The 27,500-nt window shown below is 37.7% G+C and overlaps 1 protein-coding gene across 1 annotated transcript in view; it reads left to right on the forward strand.

Annotated features, from left to right (window-relative positions):
• Positions 1 to 2,337: 2,337 nt before the first annotated feature.
• Positions 2,338 to 27,500, forward strand: part of DYNC1LI1 (dynein cytoplasmic 1 light intermediate chain 1) — a 30,179-nt gene continuing 5,016 nt past the window's right edge. Inside the window, exons 1-10 of the mRNA XM_070391818.1 lie at positions 2,338 to 2,547; positions 2,736 to 2,809; positions 16,344 to 16,460; positions 17,175 to 17,405; positions 19,625 to 19,794; positions 21,863 to 21,956; positions 24,661 to 24,796; positions 25,310 to 25,421; positions 26,751 to 26,810; positions 27,216 to 27,260. Coding sequence (XP_070247919.1) covers positions 2,402 to 2,547; positions 2,736 to 2,809; positions 16,344 to 16,460; positions 17,175 to 17,405; positions 19,625 to 19,794; positions 21,863 to 21,956; positions 24,661 to 24,796; positions 25,310 to 25,421; positions 26,751 to 26,810; positions 27,216 to 27,260 — 1,185 coding nt within the window. The 5' untranslated portion in view covers positions 2,338 to 2,401. The remainder of the gene's footprint in view (positions 2,548 to 2,735; positions 2,810 to 16,343; positions 16,461 to 17,174; positions 17,406 to 19,624; positions 19,795 to 21,862; positions 21,957 to 24,660; positions 24,797 to 25,309; positions 25,422 to 26,750; positions 26,811 to 27,215; positions 27,261 to 27,500) is intronic.

The raw sequence follows: 27,500 nt of genomic DNA on the forward strand, positions 1-27,500 counted from the left end.
ATCATAGGGCAAAAGTCTGATTGAAGTGGGTTATAAGGGCAAGGGGGGAGAAAATTGAAGATAGTCAATAAAGACAACTATTTTAAAAAGTTCTGCTGTTAAAGGGAGTGGGGAAAATGTAGCAGTAACTAGTTAAGGAGTAGGGTTAAGAGAAAAAAAGTTTTTTTAAGATGGGAGAATTAATAGCATATTTGTATGCTAATGGAAATGATCCAGTGGAGATCAATAAATGATTATATAGAGAAAGAAGGGGAAGAATTGTTGGAGCAATGTCCTTGAGTTGAGGACAGGAGACGGAATTTAGTGCAAAAATGGAGGGATTGCTTTCAGTGTAAAAGTATGGATTATTCTTTTATTTATTATTATTTTTATTGATTTCAGAGAGGAAGAGAGAGAGAGAGAGAGAGAGAGAGAAACATCAATGATGAGAGAGAATCATTGATCAGCTGCTTCCTGCACGCCCCACACTGGGGATTGAGCCCATAACCCCGGGCATGTACCCGGGAATTGAACTGTGACCTCCTGGTTCATAGGCTGATGCTCAACCACTGAACCACGCTGGCTGGGCTCTTGCCAGCTATCTTAATGGAATAATGCTGGATAGGGATATTATAAAACCACAAGGAACACCACTTTGACCTCAATATAAGTAGGTAGCTGGGCATCTAGAAGTCATGGGGCATTAGCGGCCTGACACTGTTATAAAATTAATACTTCCCAGAATAAGTAAATATGATATGGAACTGACAACTCTGTATATGAACAAAATTGAGGGGGAAATGCTTAGGAAAAAAGATGACTGAGGGAATAAAGTATAGACAGTGCATCGACTCTGAGGGGCCAAGTGCAGTATACAGTTCTTTACAACAGTGACTTCAAGTCCCAGGTCCCCTCTGGGAGTCCCCATCCTGCTTGTCACCATAGAAAGCCTGGGATTCCAAGACAGGGTTCTGGTTCCTTTCCTAATCATACAAACAAACAAACAAAAAATGAAGAGTTTTAGCTGCAGGAGTTCATTGGGCCCTTCAGTTCCAGGGTTTGGTCAGATATTACTGGTTTGAAAGGTAAACATCAGTTATTAATCATAAACATGTACTGAGCACTTAAAATGTGTCAGTCACTGGTCTAAGCCATTTTACCGAATCATCTTAATCTTCCTAACAATTCTAGGTCCTTTTATCCCCATCGTACAACTAAGGAAACTGAGACTCAGAGAAGTTAAGGGACTTGTCTAAGGTTACATGGCCAGTAACTGATTGAGCTAAGACTGAACTCTGATTTGCCAGCTTCCAAAGCCTTTCAGGCTAACCGCAATGTTAATGTATAGCAAGCAGCCTCTAGCTGTGGGTTTTCTCACTAGCCTAACGGAACTGATGAGGTCATACATTACCAGGTAATCTTCAAATGCAAGTTGACGGTGAAAATGTACAAAGGCCAGATTATTTTAAGCAACTGCTCTGACAAGGTGTCCTAGAATAGAGCCTTTGACCGACAACTCTTTCTGGACATGGGGCTCGACATTCAAATATTTTTAACCAGTAAAGTTTCGATGGAAAAGAGGGTTATTTTACAGCTATTTTAGGTTACTTTTTTTCCATCTGTGTATTCCCGGTACCAACTGCGCCTGCCGTTGTTAAGTGTTGAATAAAACGTCTGTTGACTGGATGGATGGATGGATGGATGAATAACTCACCTAGTGGATCTTTTCGAATATCATCAGGAGCGTCTCCTGCAAAAATCCTGGCCATTAAAACAAGTCTCGACAACACACTTTTTTTTTTTTGTCACGCAGCTGCTTAGGAGCTGGGGGAATCTGCTCCTGATGGGGGAACAAAGGTTTGAGGAACACGTTGCCACCTGAGAAGGCGAAGAGCCCAGAAACCGGGGGTTAAAACAACCCTGCAGACCCCGGGCTACACCACAGCGGCCTCTTTTGCAGCGGAGCGGCCCATTTCCCGGTAGGCGCTGAGCCTGAACGGTGGAACGGCAATGGCAGCGCAGGAATCCCACGCCGGCTGCGGGGTTGGTGGACCCAACTGAAGAATGGGAGGGAGCACTGTTCACTTGACACACCCCACTCCGCTGCGAGCGGGGAGGCGCGAAGCAGTTCAACGTGCTGAGATCAGCGGAGCCGGGGCTGCAGCACCGATCGGGCTCCTCGGCCGTACGCGGCGCACGCGCACGCGCACGCACATCCCCCTCTGCGCCCGCCAGCCTGTGGCGCACGCGCAGTCCGGGCTCGCACCCTCCCTTCAGTCCCTGCAGAGCCCGGACCCCGCCCCCACAGGCCACGCCCCGCTCCCGTGCGCCGAACGCTCCATATCCGGGTTCCCGCCGCCGCCGCCGCCGCGGCCGCCTCGCTCATTCAGCTTTGCCGGGAGTGGTGTGATTCCCGACCAAAATGGCGGCTGTGGGGCGAGTCAGCTCCTTCGGCTCTTCTCCGCCGGGATTAGCCTCGACTTACACGGGCGGCTCCTTGGCCAACGAGCTAACCTCGGGCAACGGCGGCGCTGCAGCAGGCGACGACGAGGACGGGCAGAACCTTTGGTAAGGACCCCACCCCTCCCTGGGTCCCCGCTAGCACTCCCGATCCGTGCCCGCCCGAGCTCGGCGCTGGGCCCAGGCCACCGCGTCCTCCGCAGCCCCCGCCCAGGCGCGCCGAGGCCGTGTCCATCCCTCCCTCCCGCGCGGTGGCCTCAGCCCCCGGCCTCAGCGTGCGCCTTGCTCCCCGTTAGGTCCTGCATCCTCAGCGAGGTCTCCACCCGCTCGCGATCCAAGCTCCCCGCGGGGAAGAACGTCCTGCTGCTGGGTAAGTGTCCCCCCCCGCCCTGCACCTCCTCGCCTCCCTCCACCCCGCCCCGCCGGCCCCCATCCCGCCGGGTCCGGTCCGCCCGCCGCCCGCCGGCTCGCTTTGTGCGGACTGTGGACCCTGGCCCCGCCTCGCCCCGCCGCCGACCTGTGGCTGACAGCTGGGGGGAGCGGAGAACCCGGCCCCCGGCCCCGGGACCTGCGGGGACCCGCCCTTCCCGAGCTCTGCCACCTCCTCTGCATGTGGGAGGCCCGAGCAGCCACCTCTGGCAAGGACAGAAACCAGCAGCCTATCGGAGCGGTTCCAGTGGCTTGAGGTTTATCTAGAAAATAAGGACCTTTTCCCTCTCATCACAAAAATCGGTAGCAGGAGGCTCGTTCTGGAGAGAGCTCCAGTGCAAATGGCATGCATGCCATTAATCTTTAATAGCCGCCTCTTTGTATAATTGACAGAGAAGCTAGAAATGGGACCTGGGAGTCGGGATAAAATGTTCTCCTTCAGCTTTTTCGCGGACAATGTGGGCTCATGTTGCAGCCGCCTTTCTAACCGTCACAATTGTGAAATTTATAAATGGCAGTAGAGCACCTTTAGAGCTCAGCCCCTCGGGCCAAAGGGATGGACCGAGGAGCCTGGTCTAATGGCTCAATTCTCCTGCTTGTTCTGTCTCTCCTGTTCTCTGGAAGTTGTGTATTTTGTTTCTTGATTGATTCTGGGGGTGGGGTAGAGGACAGCGAGGGACAACAATTCAGCTTCATTTTTCACAGGCGTGGCTCCTGAGTCATTTATGTGCGATATTTCTTCCCTATTTTCACATGTGAGGTTCTGGCTTAGAAGATGATGGTTAAATTTTAAAAGTTTGGCGTTGATGTCTCCAGACATTTCTGCTATGTACATGCAAAAATAGGAAACAAGTCAAACCTATTTGACAGGGTCTGCTTTTAATAGGTGTGTTTCGATAGAAGCAGATTACTTCTTTCGCATGAACTGCTGCCACGCTAGGATGTGATTATCGAAGTTCTGTTCTTTTAAAGGTTACACGTAGCTAGTTGGAAAATTAGTTTTCACCTTACTAGCTGAGTGATCTTAAGCAAGTTTTTACATCTATAAACCTCAGTTTCTTCATCTTTAAAATGGATGTTGTAGAAATAATAATGCCTACCTCCTAGGGTCAGGTCAAGTTATAACAGCACAGTCACTTTTGATGGTGGATTTGTTTTAAGTGGATTAGAAAATATTTTCTCAGAACTCTTTTCAAAAAAAATTGAATTAGTGCCTGCATCAGTGATATTTATATGGCAAGGATAGACTAGGATCCAAAAGCAAAAATAAATAAAAAAATCCAGAAAATATTTTGAAATTTACTAATTTAAATTACTGTTGGTTAGTATATTAGAGTGGACTTAAGACAATGACTTCATTGAAGTGAATTATATTTAATTAAAGTTAAATAAGACTTCTTTTCAAATATTGTCATTGTAAAGATAAGATTCCTGAATTTTGTTTTTATTTTATACGTTCCTCCCAGTTATTCCTGTGCATTAGATATTACTTGGATGGTTCTGTTTGTCATGAAACAAAAGTGACAGTTTTGTTCCTTTCTTGATGTTTCTGATTTGCACTGAAGTTGCACCATGTTTTTTTTTTTTTTTTTTTTTTAGCATGCTTTAAAAAAAACACCCTGCTTTTGACTCTGGGTCAGTGCATGGGACTGAGTGTATTTAGAGGCCCCAGACTCTTCCATTCCTCCATACTTAGGATAGATTAAATTTCCTTTTTATGAGCTTAATAGTTTATAAAGCTCCATTTAATATCAAGTTATATGAGCTTGAAATGCAAAATTTTTATTTGAGTACTATTGGGATTTTCATCAAAGTCTTTTTAGTTTTGGAAGAAGCTAATAGATTTTTATACTGATTGTAGAAATAGGATTAATTTCCTAAAATACCCCTAAAGATTTCTTAAAAGACATTTTACTCTGGCAGCATTCAGTCTGTGCTGGTTGAGGGAAAAAATATATCAATAGGGATTGTGGTTTTCTTTGTTATGAGTTTGAAGCTGCTAGGCAGGAGGATGATTGACCCTAATATGCCTTTCATGAATTATGGGCATATCTGGAGTCCCACATTTAAAAAACAAATCTGAGACTATAACAAGGTTTTACATTTCCAGAAACAACCTAGAATAGGAATGATGATCAAAGCTTAATGTATCCTAGACACAAATTGCAGTTTAACCTTAGCTTGCTACTTGTCCTCCTCTCCCATTCATTGCCTATGGGAGAAAAGGGTCAGGATTGGCAATGTGTGAGCTGTTCTCGAAGCATTTTCATATAAATCTTAGTTTACCTCCTCATTCTCCTTGTTCCCCCTACATCCAGCCCCCTCCCCCCCAAATCTGGGAGATAGACGTTAGCGCCAGTTTTTGGATGAGGTGATGAATTTTAGAGACCTTTTAAGTGAGCCAAGGTCACATAGCTATAGAGATCTTGTGTTCTGTGACTCTGGCATGACTTTCCAACTTGATAGAAGTTCCTGCAAGGGAGAGTGCTATGTACTCTTCCTACTGCTTAACTTTAAAAGGCTGTCTTTGCCCTAATTGGTTTGGCTCAGTGGATAGAGCGTTGGCCTGCAGACTCAAGGGTCCCAGGTTCGATTCTGGTCAAGGGCATGTACCTTGGTTTCGGGCACATCCCAGTAGGGAGTGTGTAGGAGGCAGCTGATCGATGTTTCTCTCTCATTGATGTTTCTAACTCTCTATCCCTCTCCTTTCCTCTCTGTAAAAAATCAATAAAATATATTTTTTAAAAAAGAAAAGGCTGTCTTTGGCCCTGGCCAGTTGCTCAATGGTTAGAGCATTGGCCCTTGAACCAAAGGGTGTCGGGTTCGATTCTGGTCAAGGGTAGTACCTAGGTTACAGGTTTGATCCCAGGCCCCCAGTCAGGGTGTGTATGGGAGACAACCAACTGATGTGTCTCTCTAACATCGATGTTTCTCTTCCCCGCTTTCTCTCTCCCTTCCATTTTCTCTAAAAATCAGTGGAAAAAATATCCTCAGGTGAGGATTTAAAAAAGGGGCTATCTTTGAGTGAAATTGAAATCCAAATATTTGTGGAATTCTAGGATGTAGCTTAGTAAGAGACATCACTCTGGCTGTGGCACTTGTGGTTAAGCAGTCATTTAACTACTGAGGCCTGACCCCTATCAAAACCCCCAAACACTGTGACATTAGTGTTTAACCATTGAGAAAGAGCTTCAGCAAAGTTTGTTTTTGAACATTAAAGGCAAAACTTCTTCTGCATGTTTTTTGTGTGTTTGTGCATGTTTATTAAGTAGTATTTGACTCATAAATTGTCCTTTTAGGGGCTATTTTTTCAATTTTACCCTTCATGTTTAATCAATATTTTACTACAGTGATCGTAATTACATTTTAATAGCTGCTTTTAAGAGTACTTTCTTTATATCTTGGTTACTTTCCCATGTTTTGATAAGAAAACTCCCTAAGGGAAATAATAATTATAATAATGACTAATATTAATAGAATACTTACATGTACTAGCCATGTATGATTGTTTACATACTCTGATTATTCCTTTAAACATCAGGAAGTAGACACAGAGCTGTTAAGTAAATTGCCATAGGGTTACACAGCCAGAAAGAGGCAACGTAAGAATTCTAAATTGTGCTGCCTGGACCCAGAGTCAGCATTCTTAACCTATACGCTGGACTAGCTCCCTAGAGGAAAAGAGAGCTTTCTGTGTAGGAAACCTAAGAAGGTGTTTAGCAGTTATTAAGGAATTTAATCTGATTCTTCTGTTGTATCAGTTTCATTGCAAAAAATCTCTTTGCTTTAGATTAATTGAATTCATTGTCTACTAAGATAACTTATGGAGACCTGGACCCCTGGCTTATAGATATAGGTCATCAATATCACTTTCAGATTTGAGGTAGCATGGATTAATGAAAACTAGCTGGCCCTTTGGTAAATCATGTATGTTTTATCTTTATCATCTGTAAATTAAGATATTTGGATTTAAATCTATAAAACTTCCAACAATAAAGACTTTAAAAAGATATTTGGATTTAGTGATCTCTAACGTCTGACCTGACAGTCAAATATTTTTAAATTCTAAAGCTTTTGAGTTATTAAATATATTTAAAGAAACATTTTGAAGAATTATCATATTAATAAAGTATTTCCTTGTAGTTGTGGGCTGTTTGATTCCACACCGGGAAGAAATCTAGAGTCTCTAGATTTTTCCCTGAAGGCACTAGTTCAGGGTAGTGTGCAGCCAAAAAATCCCACATAATGCTGAACATCATCAGGAAGTATGTTTGAAACGGTCTTTTTTCTTATTTAGGAATAAAACTAGCTTCTATTATGCTTGAAGTATTGTAAGTAGGAAACCTCAACATATACATACATGGTGGAACTAGAGATCTGTTTAGAGAAGTGACTTGTGGAGAAGTGGATGGTTTTCTTTTTAAAAAAAATATATTTTTATTGATTTTAGAGAGTAAAGGAGAGGGAGAAATAGAAACAATGATGAGAGAGAAGCATTGATTGGCTGCCTCCTGCACGCCCCTTACTGGGGACTGAGCCCACAAACCAGGCATATGCTCTTGACCAGAATTGAACCCAGGACCCTTCAGTCCCAAGGCCCACACGCTCTATCCACTGAGCCAAACAAGCTAGGGGGAGAAGTGGTTGGTTTTCTTTGTGAGGCCTGACTCTAAAGATGAGATTGTTCAGTCTGAAACTGTTAATCTTGTGAGAAGCTGGGATTAAAGACCATCAAGGTAGAGTGGTAATTCAGCTGGTGTGAAATCCACATGAGAGAATGTCAGCAAAAGAACTTTGAAAATGCAAAACTGAGAAGAGCTTTGAGTTAGGAAAAAGAAAGGACCCAAATTCAGCATTGGACTCTATCTTTTATTAATTAGTGAGTGACCATGAACTAACCTTTTTGGGCTTTATTTTATTTGTAAAACCAGAACAGTGGCTGTTAGAAAGACCTCACAGGTTACCTCTTTATTCATTTATTCATCAAACATTCATCAGAACGTGCTGTGCATAAAATACTTTGCTGAGTCATATGGGGAAAACTAGGGCTAGGACTTGGTCCCTACCCTCCAGGAGCTTATAAACTCCTGTGGGAAAAGATTCAAAATAGTAAAAATCAAATATATCAGCATGAAATAATTGGTAAAAGGGTCACATATTATTTTGATGAAATGGTGGTATCTGAATAAAATTTTGCTAAGTAGAGTAGGGAGGAGAAAGCACTGGTGGTTGTGGACAAAGGAACATGATGCAGTAAAAACTTGGTGAAAAGGACCATGGCAGCTCAGGTTTGGTGGAGTCCTTACCTAGACTTACCAGGTCTGGTAGTTAGCCTTCCTACCATTTGAAGCTGGGGGATTGTGGGCAAATAATAACCTCTTGACATGCTCATTGAGGTTCTTTCAGACTTCGTGGGATTAAAAGAATTAAAAGAAAGTATGTCTAAAACATCTTCATCTCAAAATTAGGACTCATTATTTTAAATTATATAAGTGTTACATATTTTTTGCTAGAGAGAAAAATTTGACAAAGAAATCAAAATAATGTATGATCCCGTCATCTAGAGATAATCACTTCATTTTTTCTATGTGTGTATTTAAACAAAACAGGCTCATTGATACCTTATATACTGTTTTGAAATCAGATTTTTAAAATTTATTTTATGAATCAGGGTTGTTTTTAAATGGCAGTAGATATGGATTTCTCCCTTCCAGTGACTGAATAACATCTATGGCTATGCCATAATAATAATTGATTGGTAGATTATTTATTGTTATACTTTATTTTCTATTTGCTCAGTATTCTTTGGGATAAATTCCTGTAAGTTGAATTGCTAGGTCAAAAGTATATATCTTTTAAGCCGTTATACTAGTATATATTACCAAACAGTCTTCTGGGAACATTGTACCATTTACATTCCCACCATCAGTATTTGAGAGTATTTGTCTAGCATAATTGGCAATGCTGAGCATTATTCATTTTAATCTTTGCCTATCTGGTAGGTAGGTTAAAAATTGCCAACTTAATTTGAAGTCAATTTAATTGTAGAATATGTATCAAATTTGTTGATTAAGCATTATTGCTTTAGTATGACTTTGACCTTTGGGAGCATAGGAACTGTTAATAACCATTGGGATTAGCATTTATTGGCCTTCGTAAATGTTTGTTGAATTAAACAGTAGTTTCCAGTTCATGTCTAGTCAGTCTGAGCGTGAGGAAAATGGTAAAGTACAAGTTCTTATTTTTTTATGTAATGTGGATTGCTGAATGATAGTATTCAAAGGTAGGGCCTTGGCCAGCCAATGGGATGGAAACATGTATTACTGGTATTCCTGTTACTTGGGTGTTCTGATAAGTGTTTTATTATGCAGCATGTTCACTGTTTTACAGAAGAGGATTTTGAGCCCTAGCTGAGCTAGGATTAAAAATTGGGTTCGTCTAACTCAGTGGTGGGCAAACTGCGGCTTGCGAGCCACATGTGGCTCTTTGGCCCCTTGAGTGTGGCTCTTCCACAAAATACCGACTTCTGCGCATGGGCCACGAAATTTCAATCGCACTGTACGTACGCACCCGCACGTGGTATTTTGTGGAAGAGCCACACTCAAGGGGCCAAAGAGCCGCATGTGGCTCGCGAGCCACAGTTTGCCAACCACTGGTCTAACTTTCCATTATATAGGCACTCCTTAACGTATTGGAAGGATGTAGTCTTGAATAGCCATGCATAAATGTTTATCTGCACCACTGGGTGCAGATGCTGTATGTAGCTAGTTAACAACAGCCTCTCCCAGTCTTGCTGACTGAGACAAGGGAGGGGACATTCTTTGTGAAATGGGGAGCAGACCAAAGCCCCCATGTTGCCTGGGTCATCCAGATAACCTATGGGAGGCCATGCAGGTCTTAGCTCAAAAGTAGTTCCAGTGAAGACTCCTCATAGCTTTTGTCATCAGAGCTTTCAGATAAAATAGGATAATTTACTTTACATCATGCAAGGCCAAATCAAAAATGTCAACTTTACAATGTTGGTATCTCACTTGGATAAAGAAGGAATATGGCAGGCTAGAATTCTCTCTGTTCTGATTATGATTATCAAGATGCTATGAATCATAATGTATCCAACAGAGGTAAGGAAATGTGAAAAGCTCTGTGTAGAATGCAGGCATCAGGCACACAAACCTGTGCGGAGCAAGAAGAGTATAGTACTTGAGCCTTCAGGATAACAGGGGAGGAAACGGAGAAAAGGAAGGCAGAGTACTGCTTAATTTTACCTTTTGTCATCCCTGCTAATCTTGAGCTGGTCAAGACTAGAAGCTGCTCTAGGAACAATGGTAGTGCCATAGGGTTTAGGAGCATTACTGGATTCAGTTCATAACCTTTCTTTAGCAAGTTGCTTAATCTTTCAGACTATAATATTTACCTTTTAGGATTATCATGAGGATTATATGAGATGTTTGTAAAACACTTCAAACAGTGGCATACATTGAAGTGTTCAAGAAACTTATTAATGTATTGTATACTGAAGTGTTTTTGCTTTGACTGCCCATTTTTACATGGCTAATGTTTTTACGTCTTTTTAAAACACCATTGACTTGTAAAGGAATTTTATTTCTAATGTATCATTGATCAAGAAGCAATGAATAATAATAGTTATAGAACTTTAAAGCCATCACCATAGGATGGTGGGGGGAACAAATGGAAATACCTGACTTGTCCAGGTTCTTCAAATAATGGTACAATGTTGTAGTTAGAAATTATATCTTCTTAATCTTCTTGTTTTTAATCTGTTTGATAACTATCATTGTAAAGTTTATGGACATTACATCTTGTTGTTGAATTAGAGATCTGTTGGGGAGATAAAACAGTATTATGAGCACACCTTTACTCCTACACTGTTTTGGTGACTAAGGAGATTTTCTTTTGTAATCAATTTGGCTTTCAAATTTGAGGGAAGAAGTGAGACTTGATGGCTGTTATTGCTTTATGATAAAACTGAAGTACTTGGATCTTATACTTGGCTCACAGAGAGTGACTAATTTGGACTGGGTTCAGACACATAATTTGGAATACAGGTTTATTTGCTGTGGAGAATTTCACTGTAATCTGATTAACAAGCTTTTCCTCCTTTGGTCTATCTACTGGGACAGGCTTTGGCCTGTATGCTATTTTTATGTGGCCAGCAAGCTAAGAATGGGATTTGTTTATTCACATTTTTAAGAGTTTCGGGGGGGGGGGGGGGGGTGGAGGAAGAACACAAAGATGAATATGTGACAGAGACCTTATGTAACCTGCAAAGCCGAAAATATTTGCTACCTAGTTCTTTATAGGAAAAGTTTCCCAATACTGGGATGAGGGCGTGAAAATGGCTTTATTAGAATAGAATTTGATCTAATGAAATGTTTTGATTTTTTTTAAAGATATCCTTCTTTAAGAAAATTTAATATAAGTGCAAATTTAGATAAAAACATTTAAAGATATTTAGAGAATAATTTTAACATCATCACTAAAGGGTTATTTACTTTATAGAAGGACTTTTGTATTAGCTTGTTTAAGTAGGAACTCTCTATTTGTGGAAGTGTATGTTTACAGATCATTAACTATTTGGCTGGCACATGTAAAGCTGGTATGTCTGTTTCACTGCCAGCTGAAGGCCAAGGAACTGAAGATAAAGCTTTCTTACAGTTGATTGACAATCGGCTGATGAATTCTTTCATCAGTGTTTGAAATCACTCAGGCTCCATTGCCCTACTTGCCACTTGAAAGGTATATTAATTGCATACAATGAAATACATATGTAGTGTTTTTTTTTAACCCTTCAAACTATTAGGCACTATGTGCTGTTTTATAAATAACTTGGAATTCAGTGACTTTTTTCTTAAATGGTTTGGCCACTAAAGCTGATTTAGTCACAGGCACTCTCTGGGCACTGGGGCTGCAGCAGCAAAGAAAACACAAAATGCCTGTTCCTCTGGAGCTTTGGGGGGTAGGGGAAATACGTAAGTAAAATACGTATTATGTTCGTAAGTTCAATGGAAAAAAAAAGTAAAACATATAGGAAGGCTTATAGGAATGTTGGGCAGTTGGGATTTTAAATCGGGTGGTTAGGGACAGCCTGCCTGAGGAAGTGATGGTTGGTGGAAGGTAGGAAGAAGGTTAAGCAACATACAAATTTCTGAAGAGAGCATGTTCTAGGTAGAGGAAACAGTGGCTAGAAAGGCCTTGAGGTTGGAGTCTTAGGTTAATAATTGTATAAGTGAGTGTGTTGGGGAAAGGTGGCAAGATAACGATACTGCTTTTGTGCATGTTGAGATTTGAGGTATTTATGGGACACCCAAGTAGTTACAGCCGGCAAGCAGTTCAGAAGAGGCTGGGGCTGGAAGGAAATCTGTGGGTCACTAGGTTATAGGTGGTATTGAAGTCATGCGTGGAGATCCTCCTGGAGTTCCATGTGCAGCGAGAAGAGTAGAGGACTGAAGAAGGAACCCTGGGGAACACAAATGTGGGGTGGGGATGAAAGAGCAATGTGCAGGGAAGACTTAGGTCCAACCTCATCAGAGTAAGTGGTAGAATAGGAGAGGGGAGTGTTACTGAAGCTGTAAAAATGGAGAGTCTTGTCTGACTTCTATGCCTTTCTCATCTCTGCTCACTCCCAATCAAGTCAGCCTTCGAGTGCAGCTGTCCCCACTCCCAGGCTAATAGCTTAGTTCAGACCTACCTCATTTCGTGGAGGACTCCAATAATAGTCTCTTATCTAGTCTCCTTACTCCTAAACCTACCCTTGTCAGTCAGTTTTTCACACTTTTGCCATAGTGGTCTTTCTAAAATACCGAAACACTGCCAGTGGCTTCCCATTATCTTCAGGATAAAGTTTAACCATCTCAGCTTGGCATAACATGCCCTTGATGATCTGCATCCCCTATTTGTTTTCACTTTCTGGCTTCTTTTCCCCTTACATTTTAAATTTCATGCATGCAAATTATTTGTCCTTTCTAGAAGGACACTTGTTTGCCTCCAGCCTCTGTATAAGCTTTCCTTACTTAGGCTAACTCTTCCATGGCTCATTAACACTACAGTACAAGATTTGGCTAAAGTGTTACCTTCTCTTCAAAGCCCTTTCTGAGTTCCAAGCAAAACCAGAATACTCCCTTAGGGCTGGCTTCCTAGTTTGTCACTAATCTCTAGTGTGATCCTAATGACAGTATCTTGAAATCATCTCCTGTTTGTTTTCTCTCTCGAATTTATGAGCTCCTAGAGCAGTGATGGCGAACCTTTTGAGCTCGGCGTGTCAGCATTTTGAAAAACCCAAACTTAACTCTGGTGCCGTGTCACATATAGAAACTTTTTGATATTTGCAACCATAGTAAAACAAAGACTTATATTTTTGATATTTATTTTATATATTTAAATGCCATTTAACAAAGAAAAATCAACCAAAAAAATGAGTTCGCGTGTCACCTCTGACACGCGTGTCATAGGTTCGCCATCACTGTCCTAGAGGATAGTGACTTTGACATAAGGATATTTGTATTCCTGGTGCTTGGCTTAGTGTAGTAAATGTCTAGTGCACTGGTTCTCGACACTGGGAAATTGTTAGAAATGGAGATTCTCAGGCCCCACCCCAGGCTTACTGAATCAGAACCTCAGGAGGTGAGGCCCCCAGTGTGTGTGTTTTAACCAGCCCCCCCGGGTGAGTCTGATACATTTTTGAGAACCATAAGTCCAGTAAAATGAATGATGAAAAACAAGTACTCTGGTCTCAAGAGTATCTTATATTCAGTCCTTAGAAAAAGGAAATATCTATGCTCTAGTGCTGGTTGCAAGAACTTAAAATAGTGAGCATATGTGGTTAAGATTGACAATATTTTTGACGTCGTGAATTGGGCTCAGAATCTGTTCTGAGCCTATTAAACCTTTAAAATTGGAATTAGATCAACTAGAAGGAAGATGCAAACTTCTTATTTAAAGAATCACTCATGGTATCACCAATAGAGATAACCAAATTATCAGTGATTATTTCTAGCTGATATTATGGTTTTTATTCTTGTGTCAAATTAAATGAAGTTTCATGTAATTACTGCCTATTTTTATGGATCTATATATACTTTAGAAAATTCCTGTTGAACATTGTATTGTTGTTGTAAGCTTCTATCATAAGTCTGGGCACTAAATTTTTGCTTACAGTACATAATATTGTTTCTGTGGGAGAATAATTTTTTCAGTTGGTGTCATTTTAACTCAGAGGATTCCTTTCAGGAAAGTAACCTGCCATAAGAAAAATCTTGATTCTTCTTTTTTTCTAGAACAGGCTCAGGTACTTTTTAAGTTAATAAACTTTATTTTTTAGAGCAGGTTTAGGTTCACAGCAAAATTGAGTGGGAAGCACAGAGAGTTTCTGAATATTCCCTGTCCCCACATTTGCAAAACTTCCCCCATTATCGATATCCCACACAGTGTCACATTTATTACAATCAATGAACTCACTTTGACTTGTTATTGTTAGACAGACCCTATCCACTTTAACCTTTCAGTTATCACCTGCAGTCCATAGTTTACAAGAGGGTTCTCTCATGATGGTGTACATCATATGGGTTTTCACAAATGTATAATGACATGTAGTTAACATTATAGTCTATACAGAATAGTTTCACTGCCATAAGGAGCTTCTACTCTGCCTAGTCAGACTCCCTGTAAAAGGTTTTCATAGACCTCCTTACCCAGTGACTTAAGTTATTTTTATGTCTAATTTTCATGCCTATTGAGGTGAATAGATATAAATTCTTTAAATTCTTTTTGTTTATAGTTCTTGAACAATTACAAAACTAAAATGAATTATAAATTAAATTCCATTAAAACTATAGAACTGTCCTGGCCGGTGTGCTAAGAGGTTAGAGCGTCAGCCTGCACACTGGATGGTCACAGGTTTGATTCTCAGTCAAGGGCACGTACCTGGGTTGCAGGTTCTATCCCTGCCCCTAGACCTGGAGGCAACCAATCCCACATCATTGTTTCTCTCTTCCCCTCCCTGTTCTCTTCCACTCTCTAAAAATCGACAGAAAAAATATCCTCACTTCTTGGGTGAGGATTAAAAAAAATATATATATATGTATAAAATAAATGTTTTACTGAAATTAAATGCCATTTGGGTTTAATAGTAGACATAAATACTTATGTATTTTACTTTTCCTTGATTTACTTTATTATTTCCATTTTTAAGCATTATGGATCATCATAGGAATCATTGTCATTATCATGCATATTACTGTTTTCAACCCAATCTGTTATTTTGATGGGCCGTTTTAATTGTATACTACAATAATAGTACTAAAAAATAAGTACTCATTTAATGAAAAGTTCTTTATGGTCTATTTAAAGCTATTTATTGCTATGAAGTGTTGGAAAATGGTTCATAAAAAGAACCAGTCTGGCCAGTACAACTGAATATAGAACTGACAGCTCTGTGACACTTTTTTTTAGTTTGGCATGCTTGTTCTGTCCCAGCTTGGCACAGTAGGGTTATAAATACCAGTGCAGAGGTGGGTACTGCAGTCTTGTTGCAGCATTTAGATATAAAGATGGTCATTCAGAAGATCTAAAATATATATAATTTTTTAAAAACTTAACATGAAAATGAAAACAATTTTAAAATTCTCAGAGAACTCATGAATCTCCAGAAATAAGTCCTTAGATCCAAGAACCTACTATTAACATAATATTGCTAATAATTAAATAAATTTATGAACATATAGTATTTAAACTATATTAACATATAGTATTTAAAGTCACAATTAAAAAAAATCCTCACCAAAACATTGGATAGCTAGCCTAGTTTTAAACTTTTAAAACTTGTGCCAACTTTAAATCATATGAGTGTTTTGTTATTAATATTTTTTGAGTATTTTTTAAAATATATTTTATTGACTTTTTACAGAGAGGAAGGGAGAAGGATAGACAGTTAGAAACATCGATGAGAGAGAAACATCACTCAACTGCCTCCTGCACACTCCCTACTGGGGTTGTGCCTGCAACCAAGGTACATGCCCTTGACCAGAATTGAACCTGGGACCCTTCAGTCCGCAGTCTGATGCTCTATCCACTGAGCCAAACCAGTTAGGGCTGCTATTAATACTTTTAAGAGCGTTCACCTGAGATTCTTCAAACTGAAAGCTGAAAGAGAGTATTTTGTTCCTTGTAGATTAAACTGTGATGACATAAGAGTTGAGCTTCCTGAAAAATACCCACAGAGGAAGCCATTTATAATAGGATAGAACCAGAGACTTAACAAGAGGAACAGACACTGGGAGAGAAAATCCTGGAGGCAACTCTATGGTTTCCTGATTATTTTTCATCAAATTACTCTTCTGGTTGAAGCTAGTTCCAATTAGGTTTTTCACTTAGCACTAGAGCTTGTGTGTGTGTGTGTGTGTGTGTGTGTGTGTGTGTGTTCCATATTATAATTTAAAGGATTTGTTCTTTTTTTACAGGTGAAGATGGAGCTGGGAAAACAAGCTTAATAAGAAAAATTCAGGGAATAGAAGAGTACAAGAAAGGAAGAGGATTGGAATATTTGTACTTAAATGTTCATGATGAAGACAGGGATGGTGAATATCATCTATTTGTAACCTAAGTTTTCTGAAGTCTTTCCAAGGTGCACTGCTGCTCATATTAGTCTTGAGTGTGCCGTTTTTCACTAAGAGTCCTACTATGTCATGCCAGTCAGTAAATAGTTATGTTTAGGCATATGTGTATTGGTTTGGGATTGGGATTGATATAGTGATACTTTTAAACATCTTAATGTATTCTGGTGTGCAGACCAGCTTTCTTGCTCTCATTGAAGAATATCAATTTTCAGTTCATTTTCCCTCACATGATGAATAATAGTATCCCATGATTGTTTGCTGACTCCCCTTTATCTCCTTTTCATTTTTTGACATAAAGATGTCATCTCCCTGCTTTTCTTATCTGATCAACCATTTTTTTCTTCTATAGATCACTTGCCTTCTCATTTTTATATATAATATCTTGAATATGCATGGCTCTATCTGCTGATGGTAAGAATAGCAACATGTTATTCAGTCTGTGGTTTGGGATTAAGAAATATGAAGTAGAGGATGCTGGTGTGCCATGTTGGCAGTAAAATCATTTCCCTGAATATTTGATAGGCTTTTACTAAATTGGTAGATATGACCTAAGTAGTTGAACTTTGTCAAAAGAGGCATCTCCTGTTTAGATGATCTAAAATACAAAGTATTGTTAGTTGGATGATGAAATAACTTAATCCTGTTGCCTTGGTAACTTTCCTTTGTCTGTTGTAGATCAAACAAGATGTAATGTGTGGATCTTAGATGGAGATCTGTATCACAAGGGCCTCCTTAAATTTTCACTGGATGCCATTTCTCTGAAGGACACTCTAATTATGCTGGTTGTTGATATGTCAAAGCCTTGGACTGCTTTGGATTCTTTACAGAAATGGGCAAGTGTTGTTAGAGAACATATTGACAAATTGAAAATTCCTCCTGAAGAAATGAAAGAAATGGAACAAAAGTGTGAGTAGTTTATAAATATTAATATAGATTTCAAAAACAAATTTCCTAACTGGCAATCATAATTTTTGGGAATTTTTTACTTTGAATAAAGTTTAATGAAAGAAATACAATGTGAGTTGTTTTTGAAATTCAGTTTAAATGCTATGCTAGATTTTAATGTAATTTTAAATTCAAAACGTCTACATAATGGCAGACTCTTTCTTAGAGGTGCCTTAGCTCCTTTGCCAAAAGGCCATATGTGTTCATTTTGAAAAGTTGTTTTCAAGATTTAAAAAATTTGAATCTTTCTTCAGCTGCTCATTTTCAGCAGTTCACTTCTTGATGAGCAGAACAATCTTATCAACCTTGTCAAAATGAAATATGTCCAAAAAGATGTTAACCTAAATATAGGGTGTTCCAAAAAAAGTATATACACAGTATCTGTAGATTCTATTACATCTTGAAAATGAAATGTATTTTAATAAACACTGCCTTTACAATTATTCAAAGTGAATATATATTTTTTGGGGGGGATACCCTGTATAAAGATGTTAAGCTAGTTTTATTCACAAAGTACATAATATATTTTGTACATGCCCATGTAAATTGGAAGTTTTCATGGAAATTATGAAAATGATGTGGGTCATTTCCAACTGTAAACCAGTTTCCACAGTTCTGAATTTCACCAATAGCGCTTCTTTTGTCAATGTTGTACTATGCTTAAGAAAATATACAGATGGAATACTGCTTTTCTTTGTTATTGTTAGTTCATGATAACTTTTTGGGGAGAATTGACACTTACTGTAATTTATATGCAAGGAAACAGAAAACTTAAGAGAATATATGTCCTAAATCATTGAAAAAGATGTCCAGCTGTTCTTAATCTATACCTTTCTTTCCTGTTGGCCATTGCCTTGCGTTTTCATCCCCCCCTCTTCAAATTTATACTACAGCAGTGGTCCCAGGACTACCAGCATCAGTATCAGTACAGCCAGGAGCTAGTCAGAAAATACACATTCTTAGGCCGCACCCCAGACTACTAAATCAGAAACTCGAGTGCACGCTAAAAACTTGAGAAGCACTGTTAGATTTCAGCCTTTGATTTGAAGGGTAGTAGCTACCAAAGTTGCTAAGGGTAAATGCATGTCCCTTTGTTCTTGGAGGAATTGCACTCAAGTGTTCAGGATTCCCTCTTCCTTGACACCATGTAAGTTTAAGATATTTTCTTCCTTTATATCTCTGTATAATATTCCCTCATATACTGTTTTAATCCTATGCTGTGGATAATTTGTTTCCAGATTTGTTTTGCTTTTAAACATGAGAAGCAGTCTTATATGGGAATCCCAGTCTTATATAGGAATCACTGGTGGTTTCTTTTTTTTTTTAAATATATTTTATTGATTTTTTACAGAGAGGAAGGGAGAGAGATAGATAGTTAGAAACATCGATGGGAGAGAAACATCGACCAGCTGCCTCCTGCACATCTCCCATGGGGGATGTGCCCGCAGCCCAGGTACATGCCCTTGACCGGAATCGAACCCGGGACTTTTCAGTCCGCAGGCCGACGCTCTATCCACTGAGGCAAACCGGTTTTGGTGGTTTCTTTGAGAATTCCTCAAAGAATAATTACTGAGTCAAAGTATATATTGTTTAGGCTCTTGATACATTCACCTTGTTTTAAGTGAAGATTTTGACAACCTTGCAAATGAGTTGTAAAAATTTATCAGTGCTGATAACACCTCATTAATTCTCACCAGGGTTAAAGAATGAATGTGGCCCAAGATTGCACCTATGTAAAAAGGAGAAGATCTGATTAAAGAGTTTAGAGAAGGAAGCTAATATTTAGAAAATCATCTAGGATTGTCATTTAAATTGTGGAATTCCCCCTTTCTCACACATATATTTTTCTTTTATCCTTTTTTAGTATTTGTGAATTAGAGAAGATAGACAAAGCTAGATTGTGACTTGCCTGAAGTAATTTGCACAAACTAAACCAAGCCTATGTTGAATCCCACTCTTTGGAGCCAGTCAGTCTTGTACTCTGCCTCCTAATAATTAATGTGGGATCAGTGTATCTGTACTGTCCTTGAAATAGTTTTCACAAACCCTTTTTGTTTCTTTTACACAAGACCAAGTATAAACTCTAGTAAAATATATATTTAGATTATGGTAGAAAAAGCTACCTGCTGAAATAAAGCAATTTCTAAACTATGTATTAAATTATTTACTTTGATTTTCAGTGATTAGAGACTTTCAAGAATATGTAGAGCCAGGAGAAGATTTCCCAGCTTCTCCTCAGAGAAGAAATACCATGTCACAGGAAGACAAAGACGACAGTGTGGTTTTACCCCTGGGTGCGGATACACTTACACACAACTTGGGCATTCCAGTACTAGTAGTTTGCACAAAGGTTAGTTTGCTTCCTAGAGATTCTGTTACTGATATTAACCCAGGATGAACAACTGTTCTGTTTCCCAGACCCCTTTTGGAGTCGACACATTATTTTTCCTAGATAATTTTTCTTAAATATAAATAATAGTTTAAAATAATTGAATGATATTTACATGTTGGTTTTATGATCTTGATCATAGTTTCTTTGAAAGAAAACGTTACTTTGGATATTCTCTTTGTGATTGAATATCATTTTTCAAATTCCAATTAGACTTTATTATACAGTCAGTTTAAAGAAATAAAGACAGGTAAGATGATAAGTTAATTATTAATTTTTATAAATTTGCACATTAAATATTGGAATACTAATATCCTAATATCAGAAGATTATATACTTAAAATAAAATAGACTTTTAAACATCTACTTTTAACACCTAAAATAAAACAGGCTTTTAAGCACTCATTATGTAAAGTTAATATGCAGTTATCAGGGGCTTTTTACTTATTTATTAAAGAGGTTCTGAGAGGATTGCTAAAATCAAAATTCTGTTCATTTAATCTGTCATTATATACACTTTATAATAAAGTCAAATTTCCTTTAAAAATTATTTATATATAAAGTTTAATCTTCTCACCATTTGGTCCTAAGTAGTATGCCTTTATTGTCTGTAAGTCATGGAATAGTTAAGAAAATGACAGAACAAATAAACCCTTTCGAGATGTAAAATTATTATTTTTTTTTGTAATACATAAAATTTGCAAATATAATTGAAGGAGGGTATGGAATTTATTCATCTTTGGGATAAAAATAATTTAAAAAATTTTAATCTACCTTAAATTTTACTTTAAAAACTACAAAATTTATCAATAACAATTGGGGAAGGGTAGCATTTAAATCACGTCTGTTATCTACTTTTCAAATGATGATCCTGCTTTAGTTAATTGTTACTCATATCTTTTCTTTAAAACGATTTTTAAACTGTCACACTAGGGTCCTCTTGTGTGTGGTTTGTTTTTGTTATGTTTGGCAAAGAGTTGTTTACTGGCAGATATTTTCCTGCCAATTATACAACAACTTGCTTCATAAATTTTCAAAGGAGAAAACTGTTAAGCTTAAAGGAACCTGAATCATTAATGTCATAGATGCATAAAACTTTCAAGCCAGAAGAGATCATCTACTATATTTCACAGAATCTAAAGCACCATCAGATGTTCTTCAGTTTAAGAGCTTTTAAAATATGTAGGGGGATGGGAGAATGTGTGTGCTGGAGTGGATGAAGAATGGTAGTTCCACTGGGCTTAAAAACTAGACATTGAGATTCAGAGAGACTAAGCTTCTTGCCTTAGGTCCAGACCCTCTTATTTCATTTAAAGATTTCTTTACATGTCAAATTTGACCCCAAACTAATATTAGGTATAATGAGCATTATTGAGTGTTTATTTTTAGATTTTATACCTTCAATACAGAAAGGTTTTGGTGAAATATTTGAACATGCCTTTTTTTCTGTAACATTTTTCTGTAGCAAGTAGAATTTAGAATTTGTTTCATTGATTGTACAGGTGACATTTAAAAAATAGCCTGTAATCCCCCCCTTTTTTGCTATTGGTGAAATTGTGGTGAGAGTGAAAAGGCACCAGAGGAGAAATGAAGGTCAACAGAGTTATCAGATAAACAGAGGAACAAAGAGGAAATAGTGAGAGATGCAGACTCCCTGGGAACATAGTGTTTTATAGAACTAGAATAGATTTTAGATCTTAAAAACTTTGTTCTAGGACATAAGTAGTTGAATTAACAAGTATTATAAACTTGTCTTGTTCTGTACTAAAACTTTCTCTATAGTGTTTTCGCCACATTCAGTATAGCTTTGAATTCAGTGCTTTTTTTTAAAGAAATAAAATTATTTATTAGTCTTAAGATTCCAACTAAATGTCTCTAGACAAATAGGAGTAATTGCTATTTTAGGTGCTACTGTTCAAAGTGGTAGTTTTGTGATATTCCCCCACCCAAAATTGAACTGTTTAAATCATTGTATTTAAACTTGATTAAAGTTAACATATTGTTTTTTTAAATTATTTTAACCCAACAGTGTGATGCCATTAGTGTATTGGAGAAAGAACATGACTACAAAGATGAACATTTTGATTTTATTCAGTCACATATCCGGAAGTTTTGTTTACAGTGTATCCTTTTAATATATTGATTAGTGCAATGTACCTTAATGTACCTTACCTGTTTGTTTGTTTGTTTTTAAGGAAAGGAATTAAATTGATGGGACTTTAGAAATTCCATAAGCTTTATTCCTTCTGCCTCTGGCTGGAAATATCATTTTAGTTCTCAAATCATTTATATCTGGGTATTTTGAGATATAAAAGCAAATATTAAAGTATATAAATTTGATTTGCTGTGTTTAAAGTACTAAAGAAAAATAAATATTAGTCTTATTTGGAAAGTTTTAATGAGTATGCATTGTAATCATTCTGATTAAAAAGTTGTATTTATACCACCAATGTGTTTATATCCTAAAATGCTGAGATGAAACTGTTATGAACCCTAGTATGTATTATTATCTTTTTTTTAAAGTTCAATTCCCAGTTATAAATAGAATAATTCAATACTCTTAGTATAATTAATAATCTTTTAGCTGGCCATTACACTATTGACATTCTGTTTTAGAGTCTGAATAAATGAAACCAGTTGCCCCCCCGCCCCCCCAAAGTGGTATTCATTTATTGGGTGGGTGGTGGGGCAAGATCAACATTTAGGTTCGTTTGTTCTTACTTTTAATATGTTTGGTATGTTATCTCCACATATCTAAAGTAGTGGTTTCAAAATCTGGCTGTGCCATCTAAGACTTACTAATTGGGAACATTACAAGGTCAGCTAGAGAATCTGTACTTTTTTAAAAAATACATTTTATTGATTTTTTACAGAGAGGAAGAGAGAGGGATAGAGAGTTAGAAACATCGATGAGAGAGAAACATCGATGAGCTGCCTCCTGCACACCTCCTACTGGGATGTGCCTGCAACCAAGGTACATGCCCTTGACCGGAATCGAACCTGGGACCCTTCAGTTCGCAGGCCAGCACTCTGTCCACTGAGCCAAACTGGTTAGGGCGAGAATCTATACTTTTGAAAAGCTTTCTGGTGATTTTGATGATCACAAGGTTAGAAAACCTATCATAAGGAATCTTGTCTAGGTTACAAGGATTAGATGAGCCAATTAATAACATGTACAACTAAAAGGAGGATAAAGTGAGGGTTAGGAGTGAATGTTTTTAAGAGAATTTACTGTCAAAAACTTCACCACAGCTTGAGTGCACCAAAAGGAGAGAGTTGTGCACCAGATAGTTTGTGGTTTCATTCCGCAACCAAAGCTTTTGGGTCTGAAAAGTGAAGAAATGATAATAGGAGTAGGTAAGAATAATAAATAATATACATGTATTTATAGTATCAGTAGTTTTTCATTTTCGTTAATGGACATTTAATTTAAGGACCACTTAATAGAAAACCTAGCTGAATAATGAATAAGATCACTCAACCCTGGTAGTTTCCCTTTCCTTTTTCCTTCAGTACTTTGTTTTCTCCGTGGCCCTTTCTCATGTCACATAATGGTTGAGTCAGGTTGAATTAAAGGGCATTAGTCTATATAAAGAGTCTTTAAAAAGAGAACAAAAAGTGAAAGTAATTGAAGTAGGTATATAAAGCCCTTTTTATCTTTGAAGATTACAAAATTTGAGAACAGTCTCTTTTAAGATGTATTAATGCTCTATTTGAAAATGTACATACAGAAATGTGATCAGGAAGTAAGCTGTCCACCGAGATAATTACAGACCTTTTAGTAGAGCTAGTTGACTTAATAGTGAGGTGTGTGTGTGTGTCTGTGAGTGAGGGCAACAGTTCAAAATCATCTTTATTTTTAAAATTTTAATTGCAATGCAAATTTTTCAGCTGTAGACATCTTTCAAATTATAAATGGATTCACATGAGGAAGATCATTAATGAAAAATTTACACAATTAAGCTTTTACTTAAGACTATGATATTTATTTCTACCAAGATTTATGTTAAGTAGTATTTAGCAATACCACTTTCAGGTTCATGTCCTAGCAAATATGAATGTCTCAGATCAGAAGTCAGCCCACTCCCAGCATTTCCTCTGGCATAAGTTACCATCTCTTTCAGGACATCATGGCCAGTGGTCATAGAGTTTCTGATAGCCTCTCTGACCGCATTGTCAGTAGTCACACTGACCCTTTTTTTCACAGGCCTCTTTTGATTTATGTTGTTTGGGTAAAAGTTATGATCTGCTTTAATTAATATATCATGTGAGATTGTCTTAGCTCAAGTTTTAGCCATGAAATCTACTTTACCTTGGATCATTTCTGAAAACTTCCTGGTAATACCTATTGGTTCATCTTCTCTTTTTTGTGGGTCTCTGGAGCTGTGTCCCCAAAGTCCTCATTCCTTGGAACTAGTAAAAATCGTAAGAGGTACTTGTGCAAACCATTTTTGTTGAAAAGGCAAACAAAACGGTTGTTGATAAATAATACCCCTCCATGAAGTTTAAAAAAGAAATTGCCTCTTCATGTGCTTTAAATATAGGTAGTAGTAGTGTCAGTATTACTAAATTTACCTTTTCTTTTTTGGACTAATGAGACTTTTGGTTTTATTTTATTATAGCTTATTATAAAATGTTTTATTTGCCTTTTAGCCTGCATTTAAGTATTTTATACTTTTGAAATCTTCGATGACCATATATAATACACCTTTAGAAATTATTTTTGAAACGAATAAATCATGTAGCTGTGAATGTTAGGCTGAGAACAAGAACTTTATGACCTATTTGTGGAATTTGTCCAGAAATTTCTTTAATGGTTCTATTCAGATGGTGCAGCACTTATTTACACTTCAGTAAAAGAAAACAAAAATACAGATTTAGTATATAAATACATCGTTCAGAAACTATATGGATTTCCGTATAAGATTCCTGCTGTTGTGGTGGAAAAAGATGCAGTATTTATGTAAGTATGCTCTTAAATATATTATTTTATCATGTATTGTTGCTACAGTTTGATGGTGAGTCATCATTTTCAGTTTTGAGGTGAGACCAGTAGAGACCTTTCCATGATGAGTAGGTGAGAATCTGTCCCTAGACTGTTTTATTTGTAACCTTCCTTGACCTATTTATCATTGTCTTTTAGATTTACTGCTGGCCTGAGCCCTCTTCGAAAGGCCATGTTATTGCTATCTATTGAGTGTATATATCAGTATATCTGCTTACTCTTTAATTGGTTATGATATAACATAAAGCATCCAATATATAATTGAGACATGATTTTAAAAAGTTATCTGAATAAAATTGGGAGGTGATTTAGTAAACTGTAACTTGAGCCCTATAATTTAAAAAGCTGATTGGTTTTCCATAATTGGTCAAATTTATTTTCATAAAATGTTCCTTTTAATCTGATCATGGCTTAAATGAAAAGAATAACTATATAAATGCTTGAAAATTTCTCATGTGTGTTTCTTTCCAGTCCAGCGGGGTGGGATAATGATAAGAAAATAGGAATATTACACGAAAATTTTCAAACATTAAAAGCAGAAGATAATTTTGAAGACATTATAACTAAACCACCTGTTCGAAAGGTAACAGTTTTAGTATATACACACATAATCTCAATACTTATGCATTTAAACTGACGGGGAAGTTCATAATTTTAAGATTGTAAGGTAGAAAGATAAAAGTGTAATTTGGGTTTCCAAGTGTAATTTGGGTGTTGGTAATGTATCATTCAAAATAAAGATCTGTTTTATCAGAACATAAATCAGCTATTCAGTTACTGAGTCATGACTTAGCCTTTGGCATGTTTATATTAGAAAATATTAGTTCAGAGTTCATATTTTAATGGAAATCAGAGATTAGTATGAGTGAGATGTAGATCTTGAATAGTTTGAATTGGTAGAAGCTGTGAACTTTCTAACCTAGAGTTCAGATTTAGTCTTGACTATTACATATCACTCTTATGACCATTAAATTGGGTTCCAGAAGGTACTTTTCTTCATATATCTTAATTTCATGTTAAGCAGTTCATGGTGTTCTATAGTTAGGTATTATAGACATTTCTGAAAAGTTGTATATAGTACTTCTCACTAACTTTGAATTTGTATATTTCAAGAAAAAGTAATTTTGATCTAACATACATTAAGAGTCTTACTTAAGAATCCATTTACATTTGGCAGCTGTCTTCTGTTTGTGGGTAATCAAAAAAAGAAAAGTAATGTCAAATGAAAAATCAGTTGATGTGGTATTTGGTTTGGCTGTCTATTAAAGAAATGCACACATCAAAAAGCAATGGTTTTCCCCAGTTTTTCTTTTACCAACAAATTGGGATTTGTTTTAGTTGTTTTTATTGAGCCATTGTTTAGGCACTAGGTGTTAACTAGGAGGGTGTGATGTAACAGTAAACCAATACATGGGCCATCTCTCAAGTGGTCAGAAGTGCTATGCAAGTGAAGCAGAGGGGAGAAACAGGACAGGGACCAGAGGCATGCTGTTGTTAAAATGGTTAGGGAATGTCTGCGGTAAGAGGGGAGCGTGGTGAAGGCAAAGGGAACTGGAAGTGCACATGCCTGAGGCAGGAATGCCCAAGGGGTTAGGAGATGAAAGGCAGAGTTAAGGTCTTTGGGGCCTCACTGGGGCTGCAGAAAGGACTTTGGATTTCATTCTTAGTGGGATGGAAAGTGCTTGGAGGGGGTGTTTGAGTAGAGGAGTGATGTAATCTGATCTAACCTTTTAAAAGGATCACTCTGGCAACTGGTGGAAAATAGACCATGTGTGCATGAAAACTTGCTCCTGGTTTCCCTGAAATAAGAATGTGATGGCTCTTCTGTCTGCTGTATAATTAGGAAAAATAAGTTGCAAATATCCCTGCTTCCAGACTTGCTCATTTATGCATTGCTCATTGCTCATTTCAGTTTGTCCATGAGAAGGAAATTATGGCAGAAGATGACCAAGTATTTCTTATGAAGCTACAGGTATGAAATTACATCATAAACAGACTTAGTGTGGTTACTGGATAAACTGTTATTCTATGTAGTTTCTTTAAAAATACAATACAGCCCTAGCCAGTTTGGCTCAGTGGATTAGCGTTGGCCTGCGGACTAAAGGGTCCCGGGTTCGATTCTGGTCAAGGGCACGTAACTGGGTTGCAGGCTCCTCCCCGGCCCGGGCCCTGGTCAGGGGGTGTGCAGGAGGCAACCAATAGATGTGCTTCTCTCACATCAATGCTTCTCTCTGTCTTTCCCTCTCTCTTCCACTCTCTCTAAAATCAATGAAAAAATATCCTCGGGTGAGGATTAAAAAAAGAAGTAGAAGAAAATACAATCATACTAGTACATGTTATATGAGTATCTAACCTAGAATTCTTTTGTGTTTTTCAGACCCTTTTAGCAAAGCAACCACCAACTGCAGCTGGGCGGCCTGTGGTCAGTATTACAGATTTTGACAAAACTATTAAAATGCAGTGCATACTGCTTTAGTTCTTTATTTTTTAAAGCATATACATGTCTCATATGGGTGTGCTTTAATATAAACATGAATTAAGAATTCTTCTGGAATTTGTGAGATTTTTTAAAGATAAATTTTGCTCCCTTTTAGATGACTTAAATGGTAAAGATCTATTTTGCAGTGTTTGTCATGCATCAGTTTTGAACCATTTTTATGTG

This window comes from Myotis yumanensis, unplaced genomic scaffold (genome assembly GCF_028538775.1).
Source record: "Myotis yumanensis isolate MYYU_CA2020_CCGP unplaced genomic scaffold, mMyoYum1.0.hap1 SCAF_14, whole genome shotgun sequence".
NCBI classification, from domain to species: domain Eukaryota; kingdom Metazoa; phylum Chordata; class Mammalia; order Chiroptera; family Vespertilionidae; genus Myotis; species Myotis yumanensis.